At 33.6% G+C, this 17,419-nt stretch overlaps 1 protein-coding gene across 1 annotated transcript in view; it reads left to right on the top strand.

The window, feature by feature from the left end:
- Positions 1-17,419, top strand: part of LOC138839809 (uncharacterized) — a 351,218-nt gene that overhangs the window by 112,928 nt on the left and 220,871 nt on the right. Inside the window, exons 5-6 of the mRNA XM_070039343.1 lie at positions 844-1,043; positions 5,033-5,120. Of these exons, the coding sequence (XP_069895444.1) occupies positions 844-1,043; positions 5,033-5,120 (288 nt within the window). The remainder of the gene's footprint in view (positions 1-843; positions 1,044-5,032; positions 5,121-17,419) is intronic.

The raw sequence follows: 17,419 nt of genomic DNA, 5'->3' as shown, positions 1-17,419 counted from the left end.
TGTGCACCTTTACATAATTTATTAGGCCTACATCAAAATAATCTTAAATATCTCTACACCTAAGACTTTCAATGACTAAAATGGAAGGATTTTTTTAAAAAGGTTTATTCAGTAGTTGGTAAATCATTGATTAACTCCTTGCCCATTACATAGGGAAACTAGAAAGAGTTGTAGTCCATTACTGCAACTAGATGTCATCATTTCTGATACCTATCTGATGAACCCAGTATGATGGATGAATTGTTTTCATACTTGTGGACACAAAAAGAAAAGAGAAATGTTTAGTCAAGCTTTAGATGTACATCTAACTATCAGAATGCAGTAATTTTACAGCTCCTCTATATTTAAATTATCAACATTTGGAAGGAGTATTCATAATTTCCATGCTTTAAGATAATTGAAAGTATAAAAAGATAAAAATGTATAAAACAATAAAAGATAAATGAAATTATCTTCTTTCTTGATATGTATACCTATACAAAATCTTGTCCAATGTATAAAGTAGTACAGGCTTTCCCACTGAATGATAAAAGCTCTAAAAAAGAGATGAAATGGATGTATTAAGTAAATATCAGGCTTAATGAGCTTACATTTAGTTAAGTATTATAAAATCACTCACATCAGTGTTCCCATAGATAAACATTATTCTATTCATGCCCTTTATGCCACAACTTCTATGAGTGACATAAGGTGTAACAGAAAAAGTATATAAAGAATGGAATACAGTTGATGATAATTTTACATCCCTAATAAACAATATTGATGTTGACTCTCTTCCATATTTATAGTTTGTTAGAAATTACTGCTTCATTTCTGCCTCCCAAACTTCCACTTTAATTTCAGAGTGACAAAAAGATGTCTACCAGATTTGGAAAGCAAAGTGAACATCTTGAGCATGCTATTGACCATATTCTTGTCTTGATATCGGAAAGAAGAAGGGCGCGTAGTCTACATGGCACTTTTGAACAACCACCTCATAACATTTTTATAGCTGCTCTCGAAGTGATTAATGTGGTCAAGATGATACTAAGCATTCTGGAAAGGTAATTCTTAATATCTGATACTTAACATCCTAAGATAGCACTATATGTCCCTCTTTCTTCTTGGAAATTTTAAGTGTGAGTTTATCTTACTTCCATACTTCATTTTAGTGATATTCTGAATATCTCTCTAGGGTATGCAACATAGTTACCTTTCTTTCAATGAAAAGAAATTTATCTTATGAATTTACAGAAAAACATTCATTTTACAAAAGTAGAATTTTTCTTCTTTTTGTATTATTTTGAAATATTAGGTTTTGCTGTAAAATACAATGGTACATTGAAACAACACTTATCTATCTACAATATAGCAGGAATACAGAGATACCACACTAAAGTTCTAAATTACTGATTATGAACTTTATTGCTGAAACAAAAAATTTTTGTTGTATTTTGATAAAATTAGGGATTCCTATTTCTAAAACTCTGTGCTACCAAATGATTTCCATAACCTTCTCTTGCTTTCATAGCAACATTTAAAAAACATTAATATTTGGATTTCTTAACTGCTGTATTGACCAAACTGTAGTCAACACTTAGTTCACACACAAATCAATCAGTTTATAGATATTTATTCCTAAGGCCTTTGCTCCTGATAAGTAGTATATTTTAAAGTTAAGAGATGTTATGTAGTGAAAAAAAATTTAGAAGTCAAAACTTTTCCCCACACATTTTTGTTACCTGATATTTAAATGACCCATCATCACCTTTTTGCTACAATTAACAATTTTTTCACATGAAAAACGAAAAAGCTAATTACCCACTTTTTTCAAAGAAATTTCTGTCAGATAAAATTTAACAGATTCATTAATTCTGTTTTCATTTGACGTCCTTACAAACAACTATCTGGTGACCAGTGAAATTCTCAAACCAAAGTCAGAAACCAAGTATTTTGGATTTTTATAACAAACTGAACTTAAGGAACAGAATGAGGAGAAGAATAGTGAGCCAAGGTAGCCACAGGATGGAGTAGCAAAATTAGAAGTTACCCACATGTACATAATCTTCTTAACTAATAGTAGATATTCTCATTTTATCAAAGTAGTCTTATTGCAAAATTCACATGATCATGTAATATTGTTTCATTAAATTCCTCAATTTAAGACCTTTTTTGCCTTTGTCAATGAAACATAAGATCTAGGACAGTCAATTCCTCTTTCAGAATATGATGACTGATAAAAATTGATTTCAGGTATCATGACAATTCATCTTCACATCTTCATTGTTTTAGCTGATGAATTTCACTTTGAGTTTTTCATAACCCTTGATTAAGAACTAGCAACTACTAATAAGAGCTATTCAAATTCAACCACCTTTTTACTAAAGTGAGGACACACTAAACATCTAAAATATCTCTGGACACCAAAAAATGCTATGAATTGGAGCATCAAAAATTGTTTTGTGCTAGGCAATTTGTTACAGAACATCTTAGTATTTTTAGATTTCTTTGCTTTTAATCACTTATGATACTCCAAATACCTCCTTTGGAAAGTTCATATGCTTTGCAAATTTTATCCATTACTCATCAGCTTATGAGAAAATAGCATGAATTTAAACTATAGTTATCACTGAACCAAATTAAACTTCCTGTACAACTATTACACTGTCTCTTATCAAATATCTGGTTAGAGGGTCAACTAGAGGAATTACTCCTGTTCTCTTTGAAAACAATGATTACAGTCATAGGAAAGTAATTTCTATGGATTATTGAAGATCACCCTCATCATTTTTTCTAAAAACCACAAGGGAAAGATGCTGTTAAGATACAAATTTTTCATTATTGGTTTGAATATTGAATTCTTCTCAGATTGCTATTCAAACTACAGTATGACTTGGTTCATCCTTCCTTAATCAAATATATTATTCAAAATTAAAAATTGCTTCAGCTTTTTGCAAAAGAAGCATATAAATTTGGTGAGTCACATTGGTAAGACAGACAATAATAATAATGATCTTTGAGAATGAAAGATGAGTACAATTCAATATGTCATCATATATTAAAGTGAAAAAATTAGCCGGGCGCGGGTGGCTCAAGCCTGTAATCCTAGCTACTCAGGAGACTGAGATCTGAGAATCATGGTTCAAAGCCAGCCCAGGCAGGAGAAAAGTCCATGAGACTCTTATATCCAATAAACCACTAGAAAACCGGAAGTGGTGCTGTGGCCCAAGCGGTAGAGCACTCGCCTTGAGCTGAAGAGCCTAGGAAAGTGCCCAGGCCCAGAGTTCAATCCCCACCACCGACAAAAGAAAAAAAAGTGAAAAAATTGGTTAACTGGCTTATTTTAGGAAGATTTTCATCTTTTTTATATATTTGTAAAATGTGAAGCTTTTATAGTTACCTGAAATTTTTTAACTTACCTACAGTGCCTAAAGGATTGATTTTATAAGCACTCTAAGCTTACATCTATGTGATAGAACTTCCTTTTAGTGCTGCAAATTAGTGACAGAATATTTTCATTTGTTGTAGAAATTATGAGCTTTTTAAAAATTATTTTAATACTAAGTGGAAACCTTATGATGTATTGACAAGGATTGTTTTCCTCATTTTTAGATTTCCAATAGCTATTTAAATTATGGCCAAATTACTAATTTGAGGTAGAAAAATATTATGACTAAATTTATTGGGAATCATATATTATTTGAAGACCATTTATCTAAACATTATTACCCAAGATCCTAATTGGAAAGCAACATAAATGGAACTTATTTTGTGCTGAAATTCGAAGGCAGCATAGGATGAAGGGGAGTAGCCTTTTTCTAGGTTCTCATTTTTATCAATGTAAATATTTTATCACATATTTAGAAATAAATGAGAAGACAAAACTGGCCCAAGGAACTTTACCTACCAATTTCATGAACTGAACAATTATAGTTTTCGATATGGGTCTTGGCAACTACTTTACCACAAAAAACTATAGGCCTAGTTATATTTTTATTTACTTCTTTTAAATTACCTTAATGGTAGTTTTAAATAAAGAGGCAATAAATATTTGGACATGCCATATGCTTTGGAAATAGGTCTCCAAAAATGGTACATTACTGCAAATACCAGAGATTCCCATGTCTTATGAATTTAGGGAGACTTGCAAATTTCTTTATCTAATATTATTAAAAATAGAAAATTTCCATTGTGAAAGTTAATGTAGACTCATATAATTGTAGTGCATGATAATCTGTTTCACAAATGATCTTTTTAAATTATAATTTTATTATCTTTAGTTGTACAAAGGGATTATTATTCACAAATGAACTTATTCATTTTTATCTATCTTTTTTATTATACTTAATTAGCCATAGAAAAGGTTATTTTTTTGTGCTGCTGGGTATTGAAAACAGGCCTTTGCCCCTGTTAGGCAAATGCTCTTACCCTCAGCAACATTGTAGCCCTAAATTTTCTTAATGTACAGATGAAGTAACCAATCATTCTCTAATAAAGATCGATAGGTTTTATTTCATTCAGGTTTGGACTTTTCATTATGGTAATTCATAGAAGAAAGGCTAAGAGACATAAATAATAAGTTCCAAATATTTCATTACACTACAGTGTCTTATTGCTTATTTGTGGCTAAATTAATAATAGATTTAGCTGTTTTAAGAAATAATCTAGTTGTGTATTATATGGATGATTAATACTTGACTCTTTTCATTTTATTCATTTTTCAAATCATACATATAGTAAGAAAGTTAAGTGACATCTGAAGTAATAAAAATTAAATAATACACAGAAGGTCTATTTAACCATCTACTTTTTACAGTAATTTAAAAGCAAGAATTATTTGTAAATTCTGCCCTTACTATCTTGCATACCCTATTGAAGACATAAAAATATTATAGTTACAGTTAGTTTGGGTACTTTTGATAGCCTATTGTAATGTCTAGAACCCTTGGAGATTTAATTTTTAGATTGTAACTCTCGATATCCAAAAGCATAAAGATAAGATATTCCAAGAAACTTAGATTGATGGAATCTCTTTGTCATCTTTCCCTGGCAGGCCTCCATTTGATTGCATGTCAGAGTTTTCAAGTCTGAAAAATCATCTCATTAAACATATTACATTACTGACTCATTTCTCTGAACAGGTAAGACATGGTTTTGTTGTGCTGTTCTCCATATATCTTCATTTCATTTACTCATCCAAGTCCAGTTAAACTTATCTTCAGGGACTCCTGTACAACCTGTCATTTCTTTACCATTCAAATGTCTACACTGAAATGCAGGGAGATACTTTGTTAGAAACAGAATATTTGAGAAACCTCCATACTGCTTTCCAAAGTGGTTGAACAAGTTTACACTCCCACCAACAATGCAGTAAGATTCCCTTTTGACCACATCCCCTCCAGCATCTGCTGTTATTACATTTCTTGATTATAGTCATTTTAACTGGGATGAGGTGGAATCTCAATGTTCTTTTGATTTGCATTTCCTTTATGGCTAACTAAGTTAAGCATTTTTTCATGTGTCTATTGGCCTTTCTTATTTTATCTTCAGAGAAGTCTCTAAGTCTTTAGCACATTTATTAATCAGGCAGTTGTTTCATTGAGGATTTGTTGTTTGGGAATATAATTTTTTGAGTTCTAAGTATAATTTAGATATGAGACCCTTGTCCCTTGTAGAGCTAGCTCCCCTATGACCCAGCAGTCCTACTCTTGGGCATTTACCCAAATGATCACAAACAAAGCCATACAAAAGCTAGCAACACAACTATGTTTACTGCAGCATTATTCACCATAGCTAAGATATGGAACCAAACCAGATGCCCCTCAGTAGATGAATGGATCAAGAAAATATGGTGTATATACACCACATGGAATTCTATGCTGCCATCAGAAAGAATGACATTGTACCATTTGTTAGGAAATAGAAAGACTTGGAAAAAATTATATTAAGTGAAGTAAGCCAGGCCCAAAGAAACATACGTCCCATGATTTCCCTTATTTGCAATAAATAGTATATGTCTAGGACAAGCAGAAAAGGTCAAAAGCTATGTACATATGACATATAATGTGATGATAAGCGAAATGAACCCCAAGATAGGGACCCAAAAGGTTTTACCTTTCTTGCTGTTCTTTTCAATGTATTTATAATATACTGTGTGATTTTTTGTTTCTTTTTTATGTTCTTTCCCCATGGTATAACCCTATTTCACTGTATTGGATTCTGGTGCCCTGCATCTTGTTTATACATTTTTTAATTTGGGGAGGGGAAGGGAAATAACAAAATGCTGAAATAAGGATTTAGGTTGACCCATGTACCAATGAGATGTACAAGACACTATGTCGAAAACAAACTTTACTGCTTCGGAGGGGGGAGGGAGAAGTTGGGGAGGTGGGGAGGGAAGGGATGGTAGGGGAAAATCTAAGGAGGAGGTAGCAATGCTTGATTGGAAATATGCTTATTACCGTACTCATGTAACTGTAACCCCTCTATATAGTACCTTTACAATAAAAATATATATTAAAAAAGAAACAATATTTGTATAGTAAACCAAATGGAGTTGTCACCTCAGATCTCTTTCCTATTCAACTCTAAATGTAAATAGTACTTCATTTTTCTAAATTTAAGTATTAAGCTGATCAGGAAGTTTTAAATGGCCCTTACTTTCTAGTAAACATTGTCTAGCCATGAAAAACTTTCAATGTCCTTTTAAGCTCATAGCATTGTTTCTTTTTTTAATTAAATACATTTTTTATTGTAAAAATACTGTACAGAGGGGTTACAGTTACATGAGCAAGGTAATGAGTACATTTCCTATCAAGTATTGTTACCTCCTTCTTTGTTTTCCCCTACCATCCTTTCCCTTCCCACCTCCACAACTACACTTACCCCCTCTTTTTCCTCCCGACTAAATTGTAGAGTTCATTTTTTAACATTGTATTTCTATTTTATGTGACATATTATTATTAATACGTTTTGCTCATTCCTAAATATGCCATGATTATTTAATTCTCTACTAGGCTTTAAAAAAAAACGTACTACTTGCTCCATATAGACTTTACTACAATGATTGCTTCTCTTACTAATTGATCTGCATTTTAAGGGTTAATTTGATTACTTATTCATTCATTTGTTCAACTTTCCATTCACTGACTCATCTCTCCACCAATCTGTCTAACAGACTGGGAGACACTGAGTTTGTAAGTTCTTATTTTTAGAATCTGTCATATGATGCTAAAAGTTGTTTTAATTTCACAATTGTTTCAGGTTTTGCCTTGAACACATATGGAAATACCAATGAATGACAGATATCTTTCCTTCAAAATTTAGTAGAATAATGAGATATTTAAGAAATGTTTAATTTTAGTGTGTATATAATGCCTTAAAATTAAACTAAGTTTATACTCCCACCAACAATGCAGTAGGGTTCCATTTTGGCCACATTCCCTCCAGCATCTGTTGTTATTAGAGTTCTTGATTATAGCCAATCTAACTGGGGTGGGGTGGTATCTCAATGTTCTCTTGATTAGCATTTCTTTTTTTTTTTTTTTTGGTCTGGTTGTGGGGCCTGAACTCTGGCCTTGGGCGCTGTCCCTCAGCTCTTCAGCTCAAAGCTAGCGCTCTACCACTTGAGCCACAGCACCACTTCTGGTATTTTTCTTTTTTGCTTATGTGGTGCTGAGGAATCAAACCCAGGGCCTCATGCATACAAGGCAAGTGCTCTACCACTGAGCCACCTTCCCAGCCCTTGCATTTCTTTTATAGCTAGAGAGGTTGAACATTTCTTCATATGTCTATAGGCCATTCTTATTTCTTCTTTAGAGAAGTTTCTCTTTAAGTCTTTACCCCACTTATTTATCGGGCAATTGTTTCTTTGATGATTTGTTGTTAGGGGATTTAATTTTTTGAGTTCCAAATATACTTTAGATATGAGACCCTTATGTATCATATGGCTAGTGAAGATCTTCTTCCAATCCGTGGGCTTTTTATTGATCTTGCTATCTCTGTCCCTTGCCATGCAGAAGTTCGTCAATCCCATTTGTCCAACCTTTCTTTGATTTGTTGTATTTCTGGTTCTCTATTGAGAAAATTTCGGCCTGTGCCTAGGAGACCTAGGGTTTCTCGTATTCCTTCATGTAATGTTTTCAGGGTGGCTGCTTTGACTTCAAGGTCTTTGATTCTGGTGCAGGGTGATCCAACTATCGTTTTCTCCTGGTATTTAACCAATTTTGCCAGCATCATTTACTGAAGAGACTGTCTTTCTTCCATTCTATTTTTTTAACTCCCTTATCAAAGATTAGGTCTGTGGATTCATTTCTGCATTCTCAATTGTATTCCATTGGTCCTCAGGTCTGTTCTTGTGCCAGTACCAAGCTGTTTGGATTGCTATGGCTTTGTAGTAGAGTTTGAAATTTGATATTGATATGACTCCAGCACTATTCTTTCTGTTAAGGATCGTTTTTGCTATTTTTGTTCTTCTATTGTTCCATGTGAATTTTTGGATTGCTTCTTCTATTTCCCCGAAGAATGAGGTTGGAATATTGATCAGTATCACATTGAGTTTGTAGATAGCCTTGGGAAGTATTGCCATTTTCATGATGTTGATCCTTCTGATCCAGGATCATGAGAAGTTTTTCCACTTTCTAAGTTCTGCTTTGATTCCTTGTTCAGGTTTTTAAAGTTTTCATCTTAAAGGTCCTTCACTGCTTTAGTTAATTCCTAGGTATTTTATTTTTTATGGGGCTATTACAAAGGGACTTGCTTTCTTGATTTCAGCCCCACTCTTTTCATTGTTGGCATACAGAAAAACCATTGATTTTTGAGGGTTAATTTTATATCCTGCTACTTTGCTAAAGTTTAGAATCAGCTAGAGTAATTTGGGAGGGGAGTCTGTGGATTCTTTAAATACAAGATCAAATCATCTGCAAAGAGGGAGAGTTTTATTTCACCTTTCCCTATTTAGATCTCCTTTCTGTTTGCATTTTGTCTTATTGTATTGTCACCGCCACCAAGAATGTGGATACCATAGCAGCAACTACCAAACACCTCTCAATCCTAACTCTCAATATTAATGGACTTAACTCTCCAATTAAGTGACATAGACTGTCTAGTTGGATTAAAAAGCAAGATCCTTCTATATTCTGCCTTCAGGAGTCACACCTTGCCCATAAAAATAAACACATGCTGAAAGTGAAAGGCTGGAATAAAATCTACCAAGCAAACAGCCCCCATAAGCAGACTGGAGTTGCAATCTTAATATCAGATAAAGTAGGCTTCAAATTAAAATTAGTGACAAGAGATAAAGAGGGTCACTACATACTAATTAAGGGTTCTCTCCTTTAAGAAGATATTACAATTCTTAATCTCTATTCACCAAACAATAAGGCACCCAAATTTATCCACAAAACACTACTTTCCCTCAAATCTCACATAGATCCAAATATATTAATTGTTGGGGACTTTAACACACTAGTATCTCCACTAGATATATCAACCTGGCAAAAACTCAACAGAGATACCACAGATCTAAAACCTGCATAGATCAACTAGATTTAATAGGCATCTACTGAATATTTCACCCAACATCATCAGAATACATGTTCTTCTCAGCAGCACATAGAACATTTTCCAAAATAGACCACATTCTAGGTTATAAAGAAACCTTGTCCAAATTCAGAAACATTGAACTGCATTCTCTCAGGCCACAAGGGAATAAAATTAGAACTCAACACTAAAAGCCATCATAGAAAGTCCTGTAACACATGAAGGCTGGACGACACACTGTTGAATCACCTCTGGGTCATGGAAGACATTAGAAAGGAAATTCAAATGTTCGTGATATTCAACAAAAATGAGCACACAAACTCTTTGGGACACAGCAAAGTCAGTACTCAGAGACAAGTTCATAGCTCTGAGTTCCTACATTAACAAATTGGAGAGATCTGAAACCAAAATTTTAATAAGACATCTGGACCTCCTTGAAAAAGCAGCAAGCTAAACCCCAATCCAGTAGACAGAAGGAAATAATTAAAATTAAATCAGAATAGAATTTAAAAAAACATAGAACGAATCAAGAAAACAAAGAGTTGGTTCTTCAAAAAAATTAACAAAATTGCCAGACCCTTAGCAAATCTTATCAGAAAAAGAAAAAAACACACTCAAATAAATTAAGAGATGAGAATGGAAACATCAACACGGAAACAACCAAGATTCAGAACATTATAAGGGAATACTTCTCAAACTTTTATGCTTAGAAATTTGAGAATCTGGAAGAAATGGATGATTTCCTAGCAAATATCGACTTGCCAAAACTAAACCAGGATGAGTTAAACCAACTTAACAGACCCATATCGAGCATCAAATAGAAACAGCAATAAGAGACCTCCCATCTGAGAAAAGCCCAGGACTGGATGGATTTAAAGCTGAATTCCACAAGGTCTTCAAAGCAGAACTCCCACCAATATTCCTCCAACTCTTCAATGAATTTGAAGGAGAAAGTTCACTACTGAACTCATTTATGAAGCCATCATAACCCTCATCTCAAAACCAGGCAGGGACTTGCCAAAGAAAGAGAACTATAGACCCGTTTCTTTGATGAACATTGATGCAAAACTTCTCAACAAAATTTTGGCCAATCAACTTCAACAATTCATCCAAAAAATCATACACCACAATCAAACAGGATTCATTTCAGGGATGCAAAGCTGGTTTAATATACACAAATCAATTAATATTATTCATCACATCAACAGGAGCAAGAATAAGAACCACATGGTTATCTCAATAGATGCAGAAAAAGCATTCGACAAGATCCAACACCCCTTTATGATGAAGGCTCTGGAAAAACTAGGAATCCGGGGAACATTCCTCAATACAATAAAGGCTATATATGACAAACCTACAGCCAGCATTCTCCTTAATGGTGAAAAGCTAAAGCCATTTCCTTTAAACTCAGGAACGAGACAAGGATGTCCATTCTCTCCACTTCTCTTCAATTAATATTAGAATGCCTAGATTCAGCAATAAGACAAGATGCAATAGTAATTTTTAAAACACCAAAATCTTGGTAGTTAAAATACACCAAAACTTTTCTGTAAGTGACCCTATTGTATATATTTTAGAATTAATAAGCCAAGAAGCAAAAATTGTAGACATTACATAAGAAAAATATTTTATAATTTTATTGATAAACTAAAATGTCATAGTGAAATCCAATTAATTTATAAAATATGTTTATGATATACTTACAAAAATATAACCATTTCACCTATAATTTTCGGTACTAATGAGGGTGAGATATGAGGACTGTAGTTCATAGCCAATGTAGGTAAACATTTCAAGAAACTCTTATCTCTATTTCACCAGCAAAACGCTGGACTGGAGATGTACCTCAAATGATAGAGTCACTATCATGAGTAAAAATACAGAGTGAAAGTACAAAGACCTAAATTTGAGACCCTGTATCTGCACAAATAATTATATTTTGTGATACAGATCTCCTAATGAGAACAATGGAATTTTTATGGTTTCCTATCACCAAAATTATGTTTGTCTATTGATGCTGACCTGTGTTGTAAGTTTGCATATTTTATCTTTGAAAATGTGTTTTTACATACATGGATTCTACCACTCATATCAAACAAAAGTCTGGTTGTTTTAATTGAGCATGTAAAAACTGGAAAGTTCTAGAATTCTATTAGATTTTCCTTCTAGATATTTGTTTTAGCATGAAATTATATTATGCATTAATCACTTCCAATTAAACTATATTTGGAAGCTTATTACTTGCACAATTACATAGATTTTGGAACACTTTAATTTTGTTTGCATTTACATCAAACTATGAAAACTATTGCTGGGGCTACAATTTAAACATATAAGCCCGGAGCTGGTGGCTCACGCCTGTAATCATAGCTATTCAGGAGGCTGAGATCTGAGGATCATGGTTCAAAGCAAGCCCAGGCAGGAAAGTCCGTGAAACTCTTATCTCCAATAAACCACCAGAAAACTGGAAGTGGCATTGTAGCTCAAGTGGTAGAGTGCTAGCATTGAGCTGGAGAGCTGAGGGACAGCACTCAGGCCCAGAGTTCAAGCCCCACGACTGACCAAAAAAAAAAAAAAACATATAAAATGTATCTGCTGTAAATTTACATGAGGATGGAGTTTTTCCTTACTTGCTTTAAATTTTAACACATGAGATATGTCTAAAGCATCTTGACATTCCTGGTGATTTAAACTATTAATTTTTGTTATAAAAGTATTCTATTTTTTATAAAAATATTCATTTGCTTTGCAATATTAAGCTAAATTCATTAAGAATTTTTTTTGACATCTGCAGTAAAAGCTAATTTCCAGTCATTCAATGAGCAATTACCAATTGGAAATAATTTTTTTCATTCAGAAAATGTCAGTTATGGCCCAGAGTATAAAAAGTCACAATAAAATTTTATACTTATTAAAATGGAATTCAGATGTTAGCATTGTGTGTGTGTGTGTGTGTGTGTGTGTGTGTGTGTGTGTGTGTGTTGTCCACACACACGCATACACATGCCTGTGCCAGCTTGAACTCAGGACCTGGACACTGTACCAATTGAGCCACATCTCCACTTCCAGCTTTCTTACTGTTGTTAGTTGGAGAGTAGAACGTCACAGACTTTCTTGTCCAGGATGGCTTTGAACCATGATTTCAGCCTCCTGAATAGCTAAGCTTAGAGATGTGAGCCACCAGTATCCAGAACAAATCGTTTTCTTTAAATGGATTCTATAATTCTGTAGATAAGTGAAAGAATCTTTTTTATTCCTGTCCAGAGAGTGATTCTTGTTAAATTAATACGAAACATTTTCTTTCTGCTGAGTAACTAGGGTTACAGTAATGAGCTGCTAGCACCTGCTTAGGCTTCTTTTACCTAACAAAATTTTATAAACGCGATGCTGAATCATGAGAACAACTAAAAGTCATTGGGAAAATAACACATTATAGATCCAATTATTTTCTATGGAGTGTCTACTAATGAATAACATTATTGAAAGCATGGGCCTTAAAAACATATTTTCCAAAGCTTTGTAGATTTAGCTAAGTCATTTTTACCACACTTGTTTTTACCAAATGGTTTTGATTAGCAGATTGCACAAAGAGATTTTATTATGATATTTCCATACATGCATAAAATGTATTTTGGCCGTACTAACACCATCAATTGTGCTTACCCTTCCCTCTCTTTGTTTTGGGTTTCACTGTATGAAATTCATGCATGTATCTACTGTACTTGGAAAATATTCATGCCTCCATCAACTTTTCTTCTTACCCTTTCTAATGATTCCCCTGAATACTCTGTAAGCAGGTACCTTTTTACAGTCAAATCACATATACATGATAAGATTTTGTATGAGAAAAAACTGTGTTATCTGTCTTTCTAGGTCTTGCTTATTTTCCTTCACAATGATCTCCAGGCTTATCCATTTTCCTACAAATAATAGAATTTTAATATTTTTGGTTAAATGATATTGCATTAATTGATAACCCATGCTAGTTCATAGCATGGCTATCATAAATAGTACTTCAATTAAAATGGCTGAGCATGTGTGTCTATTATATACTTACTTGTATTTATTTGAGTGTATTTCCATGAGTGATATTATGGAATTATATGATACTTCAACTATCAGATTTTTGAAGAATTTTAATTTCCATAGTGGCTGCCATAACCTTACATTCACACAGAAGAGTGTAAATAGGTTCCTTTCCCTACATCCTCTCTAGCATTTGATATTGTTTTGTTTCCTTCATAATACCTTCTCTATCCAGTATGATGAAAGCTCAATGTAGTTTTTCTTGCATTATATTTATGGCTAAGGATATTGAACTTCTATGGACCATTTCTATTTCTGTGTTGAGAACTTTATGCTAATTTGTTTTCCCATTTATAAATTGAGTTATTCTAGTACTTAAAACTTATTGCTCCATATATGTTCTGGAAATTAGTTCATTTTAATAGCTAAAAAAGTGTTTCCCTATTCTATAGGTTGGCTCTTCAATTTGGTAATTGTTTGCTCTGGAGTGATGAAGGTTTTAAAATGATATAAGCACGTTGATATAATTGTAAATTCTTTCTCTATTTCATGAGCTATTGGAATCTTATCAGAAAGTTTTCCCCAGAGTCTATCTTCATCTGTTTTCCTCTAGTACATTCAGAGTTTCAGATCTCACATTAAAGTCTTTGACTCATTTTGAAAGTTTTATACAGGTTGATAAATATCAATTTAAGGATCAGATTTCTACATGTTTTCCTAACATTATTTATTAAAGACTTTCTTTCCTCCAATATATGCTTTTGACAACTTTGTCAAAGATCATGTGCCTGTTGCTATGTGAGTTCAGTGTTTTTTTGTTGGTTTGGGGCCTGAACTTTGGGCCTGGGAACTGTCCCTCAGTTCTTCAGTTCAAGGCTAGCTCTATACCACTTGAACCACTTGAACTTCCAGCTTTTTCTGCCTATGTGGTGCTGAGGAATCAAACCCAGGGCCTCATGCATGCAAGGCAAGCACTCTACCACTTAGCCACCTTCCCAGTCGCTTGAGTTCACTCTTGATGCTTCTATTCCATTCTCCTTGCCTATAATGTCTTTTTTCCCAAATACTGTATTTAAAAAAATATTGTAAAGGTGATATACAGAGGGGTTACAGTTACATAAGTCAGGTATTGAGTACATTTCTTTTTGAACAGTGTAACAACTTCCCTTGTTTTCTCCTAGATTTTTCCCTTCTCCCCTCCTCTGCCATTGTATAGTTCATTTCCAACACAGTGTCTAGTGAGTATCATTGCTGAATTAGTTCAATCTTTGTCCCACCATCTCTGTGCTTCCCCTTCTCCTCCTCAAATAATATCTCTATATTACTAGTTAGTTTTTGTAAGTAATACCTCCACCATTTTGCTCAGGATTTCTTTGGTTATTCAGGTAATTTTAATTCCATAATTTAATCACTTCTATTTTTTTTTATCATTTTCAGGGGATTGAAATAAATCTGTAGATCACTTTTAGTAACACAGCCACTTCTACAATATTAATTCTAATAGTCTATGAACATGGGAAAGCTTCCCATTTTCTTGGACCTTCTTCAATTTCTTGTTGTTTTGTTTCATTTTAGTTTTCATCATAGATGATTATTCCTAGTGGGAATTTTTGAAGATGTTGTGAATATGAGTGAATTCCTGTATTTCTATATTTTAATTATAGGAGTGTATCATCTATAATCAAGGATAATTTGAATTATTTTTGTGTGTCCTTGTATTCATCCCTTTTTCTGTTTCTCTAAAAATTCTAGCAATTATCGGGTATGAGTAGAACAGTTATGACACCCATGTCTCCTTTATTTTAGAAGAAAATTTTCATTCTGGCTCACTCAGTATGATGATGGGTATATATTTGTCATATATATTTTATGTTGCAATTTATTCCCTTCATTTCTAGTTCTTTGGGGGAAGGACTTTTTATCAAGATGGTACCTTGAATTTTGTCAATGGCCTTTTCTGAATCTATTGAGACAATTATGTGATATTTGTCCTTCATTCTATTGATGTGTTACATTGTTTATTAATTTGCTTATGATCAACATCATTTTTAACACATCAGAACTGATTCCACTTCTGGTCATATTAACTTGTTTTTTGTTTCTCAATTTGAGAATCTTCTTGCCTATTGTTCCATGCAGACTATTCAAAGTTTAATTCTTCATTTATATAAGATTATGCTTTGACTCATTGAAAAACACTAGCAACTGAACAGTTTTTTTATCACCTCTTAACTCATCATAAATCAAGAAAAAGTATGTGAAAAGATTGCTCTTGCTTTCCAATTGACTATTGACATTTCTTCCAGTGTCCTCAACTTGTTGATTAACTCTTTTGTCTCATAGGTCAATTATTTTAAACATTTGCAAACATATTTCTTTCACTGATGTAATAAAGACAATTAGTTCTCCATTAAAAATAATATTTTATGCCTGTAATCCTAGCTACTCAGGAAGCTGAGAGCTGAGGATAGTGGTTCCAAACCAGCCTGAGCAGAAAGATGCATGAGACTCCTATCTCCAATACACTACTCAGAAAAAGCCGGAAGTGGCTCTGTGACTTAAGTGGTAGAGTGCTATCATTGAGTGCAAAGAGGTCCAGGGTCAGCTCCCAGAACCCAAATTCAAGCCCCAGGACTGGCCAAAATAATAATAGTTCTTATTAATTACAAATGAGCCAATTGGAAACTCAGTGGCAGACTCATTTTTATTTTTGTTTGTTTGGGTTTGTTTATTTTTGAGATTCTCTTATGATTAGGTATTGCTTTAAAATTTCTAACTAATGATGATTTTTTGCCAGTGAATTTAGATTATTTTGATGAGGTCTAAGTCTGGTAATGCCTATATGTATTGCTTTAGCACAGCTGTAGGGTCATTCTATAATAATGTTTTGCCACTTAATTTGATAACAAATGCTACAAATTTCTTAAAAGTGTAAATTACAAAGTGCACTTTTCTTGACATGAAAGTATCCATCACTAGAAAGAATAAAAGAAAATAGCAGTAAATTTTTGCGATAATATTCCAACTGAAATGTTGTCAATTTCTTTTTTTATTGTGAAAATACTGTACAGAGGGGTTACAATTACATGGACAAGATAATGAGTACATTTCTTATCAAGCATTGTAGCCTCCTCCTTTGTTTCTCCTTCCCATCCCTTCCCATCCTCCTCCTCCCTCCCCCCACCAAAGTTGTAAAGTTCGTTTTCGACATAACAGCTTGTACATCTCATTGTTGCAATGGGTCCACCTGTATCCCTATTTAAACGATTTGTTTTTTTCCCTTCCCCTCCACAAATTATACCGACATCAAATACAGTGAAAGCAGGGGTTACAGAGATCATTTCTATAGTTTGTTGTCAATTTCTAAGAGCATCACTGGTTTGTAAAGTGTCAAGCAGAAGTATAAAAACAAGAGCAAAGTTTCTATTGTTATTACTCATAATTACAACTGTAGCATGAAAACTATAAGACATATATAAAATTATCATGATTGTCTCGAGATTCTTTTTTTTTTTGGGGGGGGGTCCGGTCGTAGGGCCTGAACTCTGGGCCTGGGCTCTGTCCCTCAACTCTTAAGCTCAAGGCTAGCCCTCTACCACTTGAACCACAGCGCCACTTCTGGCTTTTTTTTCTTTTTTGCTTATGTGGTGCTGAGGAATCGAACCCAGGGCCTCAGGCATGCAAGGCAAGCGCGCTACCACTGAGCCACCTTCCCAGCCCCTCATGATTGTCTCATAACAACACTTTATTTGGTAAATTGATATTTGAATTTCATATAATCTTTATTTATCAAGATATTATTTTTTATTGTTTAAATGCTTCACAAATGTAAAAAAAGAAAAAGGAAAAGGAAGAAAGAAACCATTCTTACCAT

The sequence above is a fragment of the Dipodomys merriami genome, unplaced genomic scaffold (assembly GCF_024711535.1).
Source record: "Dipodomys merriami isolate MVZ:Mamm:240054 unplaced genomic scaffold, mDipMer1.0.p SCAF_3, whole genome shotgun sequence".
Lineage (NCBI taxonomy): Eukaryota > Metazoa > Chordata > Mammalia > Rodentia > Heteromyidae > Dipodomys > Dipodomys merriami.
The sequence above is the reverse complement of the archived record's forward strand: the minus strand, read 5'-3'. Positions and strand labels throughout refer to the sequence as shown.